Genomic DNA, 15671 nt, shown 5'->3' on the forward strand with positions numbered 1-15671 from the left:
TCTTCTCTGGCAGCCTTTTACCGTAGCAAGAGACACAATGGGAGGAAATGCAAAACCATAACGCAAACTAATGACATAATGAACTCAGGTAAGAGGTAAGTCTAAAAGGTCTACAGACATCAGTGGTCTGGAGAATGCTCAGCGAGTCACAATAGAATACAGCATTTAAACCAAATCCCCAGCCTTACAGCACCTTAGGCGAATCTCTGAGCACTTACACCAAGACAGGAATGGAACTGAACATACATTTAAGCTCAGATGATTTGGGTGCAATTCCAACAAAGATAAGCATCTCCAACAATTACTTTCACATTTCTTTCACAGTGAAAATAAATGTAATCTCTGCAGAGAAGTGAGAGATACTCTTATTCTGCCCATATCTTTCAGGGCTTGTTTTCAGGAACCCAAAGCGCAGACCTCCACTGAGTGCTCCATGAAGTTACACCGACCAGCAAGGACACTGCTTCTGTGCCCTTAACTCAGCTTCCAATGCCACCACCTTCTTTCACAGAACAGCCCCGACATTAGGTAACTGGGCTTCATGAGGCAGAAGCTGCACATGGCCATGTCATCTTAACTAAGCAAGGAGATTTTTAATGAATCCTTCAAGCAGGTTCTCCTTCTCCAAACCTTCAATTTGGCTTTAAACAAGACCACAATTCAGAGAACAAGTCTTCTTGAGAAATACAAGAGTCTTCTGTTTGGGCTTTTCCAGAGTCTTCTGGGGAAGGTTGTTTAGGGATATCGTTGTTGTTGTTGGCTTTGGTTGTATTTTTGAACAAAGTTTACTTTAGAGTTGGACAGATGTCTGTGCCACTTAGACTTGAGATATATTCCACTAAACCCCCAGGCTAATAATTATCTGAAGCCTAAACCACACTACCCAAATGAGAATAACAGCACACGGACCAACAATCCACTGTTCTGTGCTGGCTACACTGGGGTTAACTTGAAAGACATGAAGGTTATCTAAAGCTGAAGGGAGGGCAGCAAGTAGCAGCTAATCTCTCCAGGCAAAATTTTGTAGCCAGGGAAGAGAGGGGAAAGAAACAATGTCTCTTAAATGTTAAACTTTTCTTTACAGAGGTCAGTAGAAAAGGAGAGTTTTACACTATGTCTTAATGCTCCTCTCACTAGATGGTGTACTTTCCATGTTCTCTCCTCAACTCTGAGGATAAAACAAATCAGAATAGAAATTCTTGGTTAAGGTTCAGTATGAACAAGCAAGAAAGGAGACTTCTGTTAAGACTTAGGATTGCTGAGGCAACCAGGAAAGCCAACCCTACAAAGGTAAGCTTTTAAAAGCAACCAGAAAATTCACCTCGGTGTTTCCAGTCATAGCTTCAAAGAAAACCAAAGAGTAAGAGGTAATGTATTTTGTCAACTACAAATGTACCGAAGCATTATACTGTGTAAGCACAGTTCAAACGGCTTTTTAAAAACATATATAGGGAAGATTCCTAAGTGAAGAGAGGATGCAAAACTGTTTCTGCTGTGTCCTACCCATTCAGGAGATGGAGGCACCTGCTGCAGCATATACATGAAACTTGCCATTTGAGCCAAGGATATGCATAAAGAGCAGTTCAAACATTGAGAAAATATCTTTGATCACCACTTACAGGTTAAAAGGAAGCTAAAAAAAAATTTCGCATTAACACAAAAGATACCGGTGTGAGCAGAGCAGCTGTCATTACTGGCTGCTATTGGGCAGGCAGACTTTGCACAGAAAAGCTATTAAAAAGAATGAAATACACTGGCTGCAAACAAGGAATCTATTTCCATTTCTTCATAGCTCTGATTGCTAACATAGGTGAATCCATTCAGGAAAAGTGTCAGAAGGCAGGCAGTCCCTTGCCAAAGGCCTCACAAAGGAACAAGAGGAAATATCAACGGAGATGCGAAAAGCATACACACTACATCAAAGTTTACCATGAAATAAATGTTACTGTTGTACACAAACACGAGTCAAAAAGGGTTTAAATATGCAAGTGGCAACATTAAGGATTAAAATGAGCTATCTGTTCAATGGACTCAAGCCCGTTTTTTATTCTCTGTGGTATATAAAAAGGTGAAGAGATGCATTTATTTTACATCCTTTTAAGTGGCAGTAACACTTTATATTTTCTAGTAATGCCTATTTCTACAGGAATGGAAGGAATGGAAGGAAAAATGCTATAAATCTAACACAGAAGGGAGCAAAGAAAAGCTTTTTCTTCGTTTTGGATGTAACATGTTTTTAAAACACACTACCAAACACTGAAGACTGCTGGCAAAGGAATAAGCACTGACCATCTTCCTGTGCCCCCACCCACTCCATCCAGGTTCTGGACCTTTTAAAATACCTGAAGAGGGGATAAAAAGAAAGTAATCGTTCCTCTTCATAGTCTCCAAAATGACTGAGCACTGCAAAGCACCCCCTGGGCTGACCCGGTGGCTTTACGAATAATGCCCTGGCCAGGACACTGAAGCTACCAGAAGCACGGTGGAAGATAACAGCACTTTGCCTTGCATTTAAGCTGCCATTACTGAAAAGACAGACATACCCAGTTCCAGCTCCATGTGCTCACTCACAAAGCTCTAACATCTTTTTCTTGCACCAGCTGAATTGCATCTGCACGAGGTTACTCTGCACACTACCAAGAGCCTGTTCCCTCTCCTGCTTTCTCCTCTCCTTGCACCACTTAGTGGCTCCATCCCAGTCCTCATCTCACACCCTCTCGAGCTCATGAAACACTCAAGAAAGCGATTCAGTTCACGGAACTGGCAGAAAACTCTCCAGTGTTTGCTGCGGGGTTTCCTCTCAGTAAAGAGTCAGATAAACCTACAAATTCAGTAGCATGGCAAAAAGTTTGGCTGACAACAGAACTTACTGGTTTTATACAGCAGGAGTCCCTTTGACAGTTTCATTCAGTGACCTGTAGCCCCTGTGGGGGAAGCAACAGTGGGTGTTTGGGAAGGGAGTGTTCCCACCACCAGGACACATTATTTTGCAGCTCCATCACTCTTCACACTGGCTGACTACTTGGCCATACAGCGACTTACGTACCAAAATACCATAGGAGGAAGGAAGTGGGATTCTGTTTTCAGTTGCCTTATCAGCGTAAATAAATGTCAAATGAATGTGCCTGAATTTTCTTTCCAAACTTTCAGAAAAAAGTATTTTGTCATCTTTCTCCGTGCCACCCATCGCTCCACAGAGGGCAAACAATGCCTAGCAAACTAAATAGCAACTGAGTGAAATGGTGGTAGGGGAAGGCTGATTATCAGAGGTCTATGGTGACTATCAGTCTTTCTATAAGAAATAATATACGCCTGCTGAGCAAGTCAGGTATCACTGTCTTTCTTCTTGTAGATTCTATGTAAAAAGACTTAAACAAATTCACCCCAAAGGTGGTAAAGAACAACACTGTTCACTCAGTTCCAGTATTCGGCACATCAGCCACTGCTGCAAGCACAAGTTCTTTTGTAAAAAGCCAGATGTATAAAGCTCCCCTCCCCGTTACCCAAGAGATGCAGGTAATGTGCCCTTCAAGCTCTATGTTCATTCCTCATATTCAGATCTGCATCCCCTGAAGCTGCCATAAAAGGCACAATTTAAAACACCTGTCCCAACATCAATCTCCAGAACGTACAGAAAAAGGGTGCACTGTGGCTGACGTGTAGATCGCCTGCAGTTTTCCTAACAGCATAATCCTAGGGGAAAAGAAATTCTCACAAGGTGAATTGGGTGCCAGTACTTTTCCACACTGAATACAAGTGCATGCATATGCCACTGTGAGAGCTGCAGCTGTAACATCCGAGTTCCTTCCCCATATTGATGCCAAGAACCTCTTGGCTTTTGCACCCAACATTACTCTTTGTGCTTTCCACTCTTCACACATTTCACCTCATCTACCACTGGTTCTTGCTGCTTTTTCCTGGACAATCCCTCACAGCTGATATTTGCTAAGGTAAACAGTAGCATTAACTGACAATGTCCTACATTAATTACATTATAGCTCATTTATTAGAATAAGACTCAGGGGACTGGCCTATACAGGAATAGCTGAAAGTAACAGGTGAACACAGAATGCCACTGGAATATTTACACTAACTAGCAGACCAAAAAAACACCAGCTGGCATCAAAATTTCTGCCTAACACACTCCTGATGAATTCTGATATTAAGGAACATCTGCTGGTCCTTAACATTACCAGTGTTTTGGTAAACAGAACCTTCCTTTTCTTTTCTGACCAGAGAAGACCCTGAAATTTAAATTTTTGAAGGATGACAAACTGCAGACCTTTCAAAAGCAGTAACTCCAAAGAAAACAGATGATGATTAAACATGTAATGTCTATAATGATTAAACAGGCCTGTCCTGGAAGTTGCCCATCACATGCAAAGGGATTAATTTGAAAAACGACTACATTTCAGGAAACAGCTTTTTAGAGAAAGAATAAACAGCCTTAGCTGTGAAGCTGAGTCAGTGAAATGGATTTGTAACTGAATCATATGAGGAGGGGTTGGTTTTCCGTATATACAAAGAATCTTTTCCATGGAGCTATGAAAAATGAAGTTATCACACCAAACATTCAGCCAGTCAGTACACCAAGGCACACAGGAATTCTAGTAGGAAAAAGTCCCCAAGAAAAAGTCATTAAGCCAAACAGATGCACAACCACCAGAGTGACAACACAGGAGAGAACATTCCTCCCATTCACAGGAGAAATACAATCCATAATAATTACATTCCATAACAAATATAATCAGAGTAAACATGGAGAAGGAGAGTCTACTAACCTCAAAGACTGTTTTGCCTAGGAAAGTTGCAAAAGAGCCTATATCTGTTATAACAATGGTCTTAAAATTAGTCTGAACGTTACACACAGAGCCAGCAGCAGCGCTGATGGAAGAGGTCCGACTGCTCTGTTTCCCACGTGCCTTATGCAGAAAAGATCATAGATGGCTGCTAAAACAAGCTGGCTATAACTGCAGGTTACGAAATTCCCCCTTCTACCAAAGCATAAATCTGGGTAGCTTCTCTCCTGACTTCTGCCTGCAGCATACACGGGTTTGTATTCAATGAAGGGATAACACTCAAAACAAAATCAAGAGGTAATCCTAGGCTTTAACTCTTTGGTTTCTTTACAAGTGAGGCTGCAGGAAACAGCCTCAAAACAGTTAAGAATGAGGAAACCATCCTGAAAGACCTGGACTCTGCACCAAAGTTTCAGTTTGTCACCAGCGTGGTCTTCACCAGTTTCAGAGAGATCCCACCTAAGTTTGCATAAGTTATAAACACCATAGAATCATTCTGCAAATATACAAAGCCTCAGAAATAAGTTTGCACAGGAGGTGACAAAATGAAAGTTATATAAACTCGAGATCTTTCACTTTGCAATTGTAATTACAGAAATCTGATATTGTGTTGCTTTAACCAAAAGCTTGCCTCATTTTTCTAACCATAATCATTTGGTCTAATAAAAGATACTGCTTCTTCAAACAGGCCTATTATAATTATTTTATAACACGTGCTTCCCAAATATAATCACAGTGAAAATGTACCGGATGCATTAACATTAAATCCACGTACAAATACATGCAGCTTAATTACTTCTCTCCCCACCCTGCCTTCAAGGCTACCAACCGATGCACTAACGTGTCTCCACAGGCCGAGTCCTGCTGTCCTGAACGTCTCAGCAAAATATCGGTGACAAACAAGAATAACGAACCACAATGAATTCCAATGGAACACACTTCCTATGAAAAAAATCTACCATAGCGTAGGCTGATTTGAAAGGACAGTGTGACACCGGGATTGCATTTGTAATCAAACAACTGGAGCACTTCACAGTTATTACAAATGTGGTGATCTAAGAGCTAGTGAGCCGACACCGACAACCACACGGCGTCTGCTCTGCACAGTGTTCACAGATCTACCAGCACGCTTTGTCACAAATTGCTGCTTGGTGTCTTCAGCTTTTTTTTTTTTTTTTTTTTTGAGGGGGAAGCTGATCACGTTTTTTATTTAAAAAGCAACAGAAATTAAGCAATTCTTTTACCTTCTCCTTTGGATCTGTGTGAAGCCCTCCACCTGCATGACCGTGCCAACACATTCTCTTTTCTATCAGTCGCCACCTCAGAAGGACCTGTGGGAAAAGGAAAAGTCAATCTGCAACAACCTCAGGAAACAAGCCTGGAAAAGCCAATAGGAAGAACTACTGGTCTGGTTTCCCTCCCTCGTTCTCCCTGAGCTGGTACAGGAGAGCTGTACCAGCTTACATTAATAAGAGATATTATCTCTCTCTAAAAACCTTGCCTTGCTTAAGGAAACAATAGTAGGAAAAGGACTATAAATCTACAGTACAGTAAGAGCATGTTCTAAGCAGCCAGGAGCAAGGATAACAGAGCCTTAAATATTTCAGCTAAAGAAGACACAAAAAAATGAAAAGTGGACTGAAAAACACAGAAAAGAAATTAAAGTTGTGGAGGATAACTGTAGTCAGGTAGATTAATAAAGAGGCAAGCAGACCTCGTGGGAACAAAAGCCTGACATCCTGGTGCTCAGAATGAGGAGAATAAACTTCCATGGTTTCTTGATATTCCACCACCGAAGCAGAATTTTGAAACAATAAAGCCCTGCATCTCCAGGAAACCTCACAGCTTTCTATGCGTTGGTATTTTCCATACCTGACAATAGGAATCGAAGCATCAACACAAAACCTACATTTTTAAGAACTCTTCTTTATAAATTAGTCTATTATTATTCAAAAAAACTTCTTGAGGCGAGTGCAACAACCTGAAATGTCTAAGTAACATTATCTCCTTTTCTGGAGGTAAAGCATCACTTCCCATGTAATTTTGCTGCACTTCAAAACTCTAAATAGTGATATGTAACAAATAACCAGCAAATCAAACAGAAAGATACCCCAAGGGCTTGAGTTTACTCTGACCTGCAAGTAGGAAGAAAAACAATGTATACTTACCTCTGAAGCCTCTAATAACGGCCTGGAACGATATCCTCCCAGACTGTGCCATGATCTCTGCTTCCAGAATGGTGGAATCTATAGGATGTAAAAGGAGGGAGGAAAAGTGCCAATGGAGTCACACAGAACACACACAAATCACATGCAGAGAACATTCCTCTACTTCACAGAAATCAGCGTAACATGAAAACAAGGCAGATGGCTTTGTTTGCAACAACTGACCAGAAAAAGGAAACTGGTGGGGAGGAGCTGTAAAATAAAATACATTCAACCACTCAAACTGCTATGTGACAATGAAATCTTTCCCTCCTTGAACCCTGACTCCCATCGGAATTACTTTCTTCTGTACCACAAACGCCCAACATTTTCCTTTTCCCCTCATTTTAATTTTCTCCCAGGTTGTCTTTTGAGTTTATTCAAACATTCTTTTGTTCTATTTCTCACTCTGTTATTCTTATGCATTTTCAGTCCCACCTCACGCCATGCCTGTCTTGCAGACCAATGGCCAATGAAAGCTAAAGCTCTGGACTGGGAAGCACCGGGACCGTCAGAAATCAGAGCATGGCTGACTAAAAATGTGAGGCAGGACCCAAGACATTCATATCTTTAAGAGCTGTACTGCCCGACACTGACCGTAGCATGCATTACATCTCTCACTGAAAGCAACTCCTTTGCCATAAGAGTTTTGGAGGATCATTTATTTCCCTTTGATGGGCCGTGTTTCCCCTGTGGCAAAACAGAGACCTCTCTTTTGGTTAACAGTGATGGTGCCACATCATCTTTGACATATTCAACATTAAATCTTTTACTGCTCTGTTGTCATCTACACCATACACCGCTCACACGACATAAAAATCACTACTGCAGAGCAAACCAGCATAGGAACTGCTCATGAGCCCACGGCAAAGGACAAATGTCAAAAAGGAAAAGAACTTGATCATAAAAAAAAAAGGAGTATTCTTAACCTTGACAAACAGCAGCACTCTTAGATATTGTATACCTGGTGGCCTTAAACCTTCCCTTGCTTGAATCCTAAGACACAAACTGTAAGTTATATTTCAGTCATTCTGAAGAAAGTGAAGATCATTCCCCGCAAGTCAATACACGGTCCCTGCTTAATTCAAACATTCCCGTACAGGACACTACATACAACGAGAGAGTAAACATTACACATACACATTTTGCTCTCCAAGCAGAGCTAACTGGCCTGGGTCAACTGCCTTGATGCTTTCAAGACCTCAGTTAAATGAAGAAGCTGCATTTATAAGGCTCTTCATTGTAGGTACAGTCGTAATTTTACTGTTCCACGTCAGCACAGAGGATACAAGGCCCAGAAACAACAGAAGGCCAACAGTATCCTGGGCTGCATCAAAAGAAGAGGGGCCAGCGGAATGAGGAAGGGGATTCTCCCTCTCAACTTCTCTCTTGTGAGGCCCCACCTGGAGTCCTCTGTCCAGTTCTGGAATCCCCAACATAAGAAGGATATGGACCTGTCAGAACGGGTCCAGAGGAGGCTACAAAGATGATCACAGGGCTGGAGCACCTCTACTATCCGGACAGGCTGAGAGAAGAGAAGACTCTGGGGACACCTTAGAACAGCCTTCTAGTACCAGAAGGGAGGAGGGACTTTTTACAGGAGCATATAGTGATAAGACAAGGCGGAATGGCTTTACATTGGAAGGGGGAAGATGTAGACTACACATAAGGAAGAAAATCTTCATGATGAGGGTGGTGAGGCAATGGAACAGGTCGCCCAGGGAAGCTGTTAATGTCCCCTTCCTGGAGGTGTTCAAGGCCAGGTTGGATGGGGCTTTGAGCAGACTGGTCCAGTGGGAGATGTCCCTGCCCATGGCAGAGGTTTGAACTGAATGATCTTTACGGTCCCTTCCAACCCAAACCATTCTATGCTTCTGTGATTCCATCCACAGCTTGTAACTCCTCCTGCTTCCCGAGACAGAGACACTGAGAAGGATGGATTAAACCAGGACAATCTAGAATTTATAGCAGAGATGTGATCCAGAGTGAGAGGCTTAAATACCAGCGAGTCCTACCCTCACACCAATGAGACCGATTTCCTGTCTTTAACAGTCTAGAGCACTCTGAGCACACCAAAACCCTTAGCATCACTATACCAGCAGTTATGCTTCATTAACCACACAATGTTGATAAAAGACTGTCAAGACATCATGCCAAAGAAGTCCTGGGGCTGATGAACCATTGGTTACAACCATGTTCAGGTTTCTTGGAAGATCAGACAACTGCAGCCTTTCCTCAACAGAGCTGTTCTCTCCAGCTCGGCCCTGCCAGAAAACAACACCAAGTACTACAAGAACTGAACTTCAGGTATTTAACATGCATTTTGTTGTTGATGTTGTATATTCCTAGTACATGGGAACAGACCACTGATGCTCCAACAGCTGCTGGAAAGTAGATAATTCCTGTTCTGCTACAGTATAATAATAGGACAGCATAAAAATATTTTACTAATAATTCATATCCTTTGACACCCAAGTTCACAGAATTCCCTTCTGAGTGATGTATGAGGCAACATCACAGAAATATTTTCCACTGAAGGAGCAGCAGATCTGGTCTCAGTTCCCACATCAGACAGCCTGCTAAAGCTATGAACCCTTACAGGGTTCAGAGGTTAATGCAGCAAATAAAAAGAAAATATTTGCACAAGGTAGCCAGGAAAACTTAAACTTCTTATTTTCAGTCTTGAGACTGATAAGTGGGAGGTTTCAATTCTCTTCCAAGCTCCAGCAAGAAAATAAGGAACTAAGCATGGTGAAGCACTTACTTCACTGTAAGCCCTCTGGCCATCGCTGCATTATTGACAAAAATGCCCAGATGTGTGGGACTGCAGCTCACTCCGTCAGCCTCCGCACATGGTGCAGGCAGACTCAGGACTCCACTTTCACCCACTACAACTCTTTCTCAACAGATTTAAGACTACAGAGGAAAGGCATACTTAGATCTTATTGCAACAGACAGGTTATTGCTTTAACGGAGCAGGAGTGAGTCCTGCTTATTTCCGTTAAGAAATCATGCAGGGAGCTTCAATTCCAGCATTTCCTTACTTTTGAATGCCTAACTCTGCACCACTGTGTTCTTCCAGTGTATTTTTGGATATGATCCTCTGCGCTCTAAAGGTTGACACAGACGTCTTGCACTTGACTGCACAGAAAAGTCATGTTGCTGAAGTCTCATGACTGTTCGTAGTAGTTTAAAAGCTCTAAATGCAAACAAACAACAGGGTTTAAACACACCTGTGCACAGTGAAATCCCAAGTTTCTCTTGGGAGTATGTTCCATACTGCTCCAGACGTCTTGCACTGATCTAATCGGGAGGGGGTTTTTAAACTAACTGTAACAGAAAAGATAACTGAAGACTGGCTCAAAGTGGCTGTGTGGTGTTTGAGTCCCACAGCTAATTTTGCTGAGTTTGCAAAGCAAGAAAAGAAAAGATCAATAGGAAAGAACAGAGGAAGATGAGAGTAAACGTGAAAATATTCTGGTATGGGCTAAACTCCCACCAATATCATTCTATAGACTTAACTGCAGTTACACATAACAGTAGCCAAAGTTGAACTGCTCTGCACACTTACCCGGAGCAAATGAAACCAAGGTTAATAAGAGACGCCTTCAGGAGTTTCCTCCATAACATTTTCCTGCCACACCCCCACACTGGCTGTGGTGGTAAGAGACATTTCACAGGCAGCACAGAAAACCCACACAGCATCCACAGCAAGAACGTAGACATGCACCACAGATCTCCACTACCCGGAGCGCGGCCTACCCCCACATTCTCCTCATCTCCTTCCAGTTACCAGATTTCCATCTGTCCTAGCTCACTACACATCCTTCCTCACAACAGTTTTCAGTATTATTAGATGCCCATTTCTACCTTGGATCTCTGCTCTAGCCAATGGCAACAGTTCGTCTGTAAAGTGATTTTTGGAAATTCAAGAAATTTCAAACTCTGTGTTTCAAAGCGTCTGTCTATCTGTCAACAATGACTCTTGCCCAGCAGAGACCGCTGGTTCCTAGTGCCCACGTCCCAAGCTGTTCAACTACACCATCAAAATCCAGAGAAGAGAATTCAGTAATGCACACGGACTGGACAACAAACACCAGAATGAGGGCACAAAACAGACCAGGCTTCAGGTGGAAAAAAAAAATATATAAATAAATTTAATAAAAATACCTGAAACTTCCCTTACCACCAGTTCCAGAGCAAGGGATATTTATTAAACTATGCAGAAGAACACACCCTTTATCACATGTCATGGGACAGCTGGAAAGGCAAGATAATGTAAGGAAAAAAACAAAGTCTCTTCTGTTTTTCACCATTACATCAACAATAATTTACACAAACCAGCTTTCTACAACTGCCAAAGTCCTCTCAAAAGAAACCTCTCAGTGACTTATACAGAATCCTAATAAAATAATTATACCTGGTTAATGGCCGCTGGACGTTTTCAATCAAATGCTGTTTTCCTTCTACTTATGTTTTAGATCTAATAGATGTTGCCATTGCTTTTATTTCAGATGTAGGCAAACTGTTCTTAAAAAAAAATACAGTTTTTGGCTACTTTTCCAAGCTTAACAAGCAGGCCACATCCAACATGCCCACTGTGGCTATCTGCACACAGCAGAGATTCGGAATTCAGGAGGCTGGACACAGTGAGCACCTGCCTACTCTACCAGCAGGAGGGGGAACTGGAAGACCTATGTTTACAAGGACACACACTGATCTCAACATCGAGAAATGGAGTCTGATCACAGTTCCACAATATTTACGGCACTCATCATCCGCTTTCACAAATCTTGCAATTTTTCTCTCCAGAATACAAATGTTTTGTGTCTTATTGCTCAGAAAAACAAGAGTCCAATTACATATAGCTACTGAATGATGTTAAGTGTGAGGGAAGGAAGGAATGGATCTGTAACACAACAGCACCAGAACTGCTCTGCTGTATTTGAATCTCATTGCACTAAGTGCATAGAAAATACATATACTGCATTGGAACACAATTACGATTACAATTAAGATGACAACTAATTGTAAGCTTAAAAAAAAGCTTACAACTGACATGAAACAATGAAGACGTGGGATCAGGCAGTGCACAGATGCAAAGCAGAGTAGAAGGATGACAGGCAAGTGCTTGAAATCATCTTTTTCAAGAGGAATGGTTGAATTTGCTGTGCTGGTCCTATTTCACCAGAGCCGTTCTCTCCCCGACCCACACCCTTCTCGTGTGTTGAGCTGTGGCCATGCCAGCCTGCACTGCAATAAGCAAACTCCTGGCTGCCACGAACCTCTGCTGTTCGTATGGCTCTAATAACAGATGTAGAATTGTGGCTGTACAGTTGATTTTACTCACCACAGAGATTTTACTGCAGTACTTCATAAACTAAAGCACGCAACACCACACAGCAGCCCGGCAGCCTTCAGGAAAATCCAGGCTATCAAACACTGCTTTCGTTAAACCTTACTCCCAAGTGACTGGGAAGCATGCAGCTTAGGACCATGGCAAACAAATTTAAGTTGTTTTAAATGCAAAAGCAGGCATGTTTCTTCTATTTTTCTAATACACCTAAAAGATTTCAGAATAAGACCATTATAAACATCTACAGTTCTTGTTAGTGTATAAGCATAGCCAAATAATTAAATAACTAAAACGAAAACAGAACGCACATACTTGTTCCCAGATGATTTTTTCCAAATGGTGAATTATCTAATTATTAAAAATCAATGGCTAATCGCTCTAAAACACACCTGCTGCAGTACCTAGCCAACTTTGGACAGTCACTTCTGTTGGTGCATACACAATGTTTCTTGAACTATGAGAAGGAAAAAAAAAATAAGGAAACAGAAATCACAGGGTAGTGCATTTTCCTCTGTCAGCAGATTTCATTAAATGTTAAAAAAATGATGTCAACTGGTCCCAAAACTTTGAAGGACACTATAGCCAAAAACTCCAGAACACTAAATTTCCACCTCCTGCTAGATAATCATCAAACAAATTTGCACAACACACAAAATGTGTTGCCTATCTGTCGAATAAAACCTTTGTGCCTCATTATAACAAAATGTAATATCTTGCTCATGCAGTTAATGAATTCTGATTTTCATCCAAAACAGAGTTTGAGGCAGAAGTGAAGTAACAAATAATCATAGGACGGTAAAAAAAAAAAAAAAATGCATAATGTAACAATTTCCAACACAGGACTTCCTAGGAACAAACAGGCCATAGATGGATCTGTACATACACACTACAGACACAGCCTGAGCTTTCTCCTTCAGAAAATTTAGTACAAATCAACATTTAGCAACATGTGACAACTAAAACTCATCAGCAGGAACTGGCATTTCTCACATGAGAGTAAAAACATTCAAAAGCAAACCAAAACTACAGTTACTACTGCTAAACATCACTGTGGTAACACTATTGTTTATTTACTAACATTAGAGCCAGGCTTCCAGGAACAAGGGACAATACTGAGCACCTAGATACATTTTAATGCATCCAAATACATTTGGTCTGCATCAACTTCACCTCTCAGCTTCTCCTCTTGCACTAAAACTAAACTAAAACCCCCAAAATGTACCATTTAAGCCCAGCTCATCTCATCTATGAAGCGACTGCAGCCCAGAGCAGAATTCTCCCTGTCAGAGGCAGCAAACCAAGGCAGGTGACACCAAAAGCTGTCACAAACAGTGGTGCTTGGGGTACAGAGACTGTTAAGGAAAATAAGGAGGTATGATGAATATATTGATGTAAAACTTAGATATTATTGCTAGTGCATTGTGATAAAGAGCATTGTGTTAAGAGTATAATCAGAACTGATGTTGGGAAAGTAACCCTTAGGGCAGTTATAAGAACACAGCTGCTATGCATAGCCCCGCATACTATTCAATTATACAGAGCCCTTTTTATGGCTGCTTTAAAGCCCAGTCCAGCTGAATCAACAGGTTGTGCAAAAATTTCAGACCTAGAATAGGCATTTGATTTAATGATAACTAATGATTAAAAGGTTAAACTACTCCAAGTACAGGCATAGATTAAATATAAGTTAGTGGAACTGCTTGAAGTTTTCTTTAAAAGTTTTAAAGAATAAATAGAAGTGTCTCAAGAAAGAGGATAAGCGATTTTTATGATCAGTGGAGAAACATGAAGCATCACTTCTGAGGGAGAACTGAAACGAGACAGCGGAGATGTATTATCAAGGTGGACTTTAAAGAAGAATAATGAACAATAGAGAACTGAGAGCCCATGAAAAAACACCAAGAGCTTTTCAAAGAAATACCTATTGTATAATGTATATAAATACCTGATGATTTTGTGTGGGCTTTCGCCACTCACTGAGGTGATGGCCCAACTCTGAGTTGTTAATAAAGCAAAGTTGTTAATAAAGAGTTACCCACAGTCTGGTGAAAATCCTTTAACAAAGAGTAAGGTGGTTATTGAACAAGAGAACAGCTATGGGAGAGTATATAGAAGGCTCATTCACTCGGTCTTTGGGATATGATTCCTTCAGTCACTTGGAAAAGCATGTGTGAATTATGGAAAGCTGGACTCATTCAGCAGAGGATATGAACTCAATTCTTCACTTGTAACAAAAAAATTATTCACTGGAACAACTTTCTCTCAGCCGCGGGAGGCTGAACAAATGCCAATCACAATTTCCTTCCCCTACACCTCAGTGAAACCAGCTGGCAGCACAAGTTCTCCTCTCTAATAAACACTCAGCATTCATTTCATACTGGTTTTAGAATTCTTGTCCACTATGATTGAACACCTCAGGAAGAGACAGAACAGTCAACAGAATCAGAGAATAGTTTGGGTTGGAAAGGACCTCAAAGCCCATCCAGTTCCACCCACTGTGTGGGGCAGGGACACCTCCCACTGGATGAGGTTGCTCCAAGCCCCATCCAACCTGGCCTTGAACACCTCCAGGGGTGGGGCAGCCACCACTGCTCTGGGCAACCTGGGCCAGGGCCTCACCACTCTCATAGTAAAACATTTCTTCCCAAGATCTCATCTCAATCTCCCCTCTTTCAGCTTAAAACCGTTCCACCTCATCCTATCCCTCCTCTCCCTGATCAAGAGCCCTGCAAAGGGAACTGAGCAGACCAAGACTCATGGAACCATAGAATAGTTTGGGTTGGAAGGGACCTTAAAGCCCATCCAGTTCCACCCCCTGCCATGGGCAGGGACACCTCCCACTGGCTCAGGCTGCCCAAGGCCCATCCAACCTGGCCCTGAACACCTCCAGGGATGGGGCAGCCACAGCTTCCCTGGGCAACCTGGGCCAGGGCCTCACCACTCTCATGGTGAAGAAACTCCCTTGTGTCCAGTCTCAACCTTCTCCTCTCTACTTTATCCTCATCGCCCCTCGCCCTATCGCCACAACCCTTTGTGCACGCACCTCCCAGCTCTCTCACTGCCCCCCACCCCCCTCTCACCTCCCGCACTCCCCACGCACCTGCGCGCGCCCCGTGGCCGCGCGGGGCCGCTCCCGGCCGCCGCCCCCCCCACACCCGGCGCCCGCGCGGGGCTGCAGCAGGGCGAGCGCCAGCACGCGCCGCGCGCCGGACAGGGCCGGGCCGCGAGGGGCGCGCAGCAGCGCCATGGCTGCCGGCCGCGCGCGGGGCATGGTGGGGCGGTGGAGGAGCGAGGAGAGGGCGGGGGCCGGGA

The 15671-nt window shown here is 42.6% G+C and overlaps 1 protein-coding gene across 1 annotated transcript in view; it reads right to left on the minus strand.

The window, feature by feature from the left end:
• ABCB7 (ATP binding cassette subfamily B member 7) overlaps nt 1-15614 on the minus strand; it is a 41213-nt gene extending 25599 nt beyond the window's left edge. Inside the window, exons 1-3 of the mRNA XM_054075722.1 lie at nt 15460-15614; nt 6968-7045; nt 6044-6130 (exon numbers count right to left, since the gene is read on the minus strand). Coding sequence (XP_053931697.1) covers nt 6044-6130; nt 6968-7045; nt 15460-15606 — 312 coding nt within the window. The 5' untranslated portion in view covers nt 15607-15614. The remainder of the gene's footprint in view (nt 1-6043; nt 6131-6967; nt 7046-15459) is intronic.
• Nucleotides 15615-15671: the final 57 nt, after the last annotated feature.

The sequence above is a fragment of the Cuculus canorus genome, chromosome 10, assembly GCF_017976375.1.
Source record: "Cuculus canorus isolate bCucCan1 chromosome 10, bCucCan1.pri, whole genome shotgun sequence".
In the NCBI taxonomy this organism is placed as follows: domain Eukaryota; kingdom Metazoa; phylum Chordata; class Aves; order Cuculiformes; family Cuculidae; genus Cuculus; species Cuculus canorus.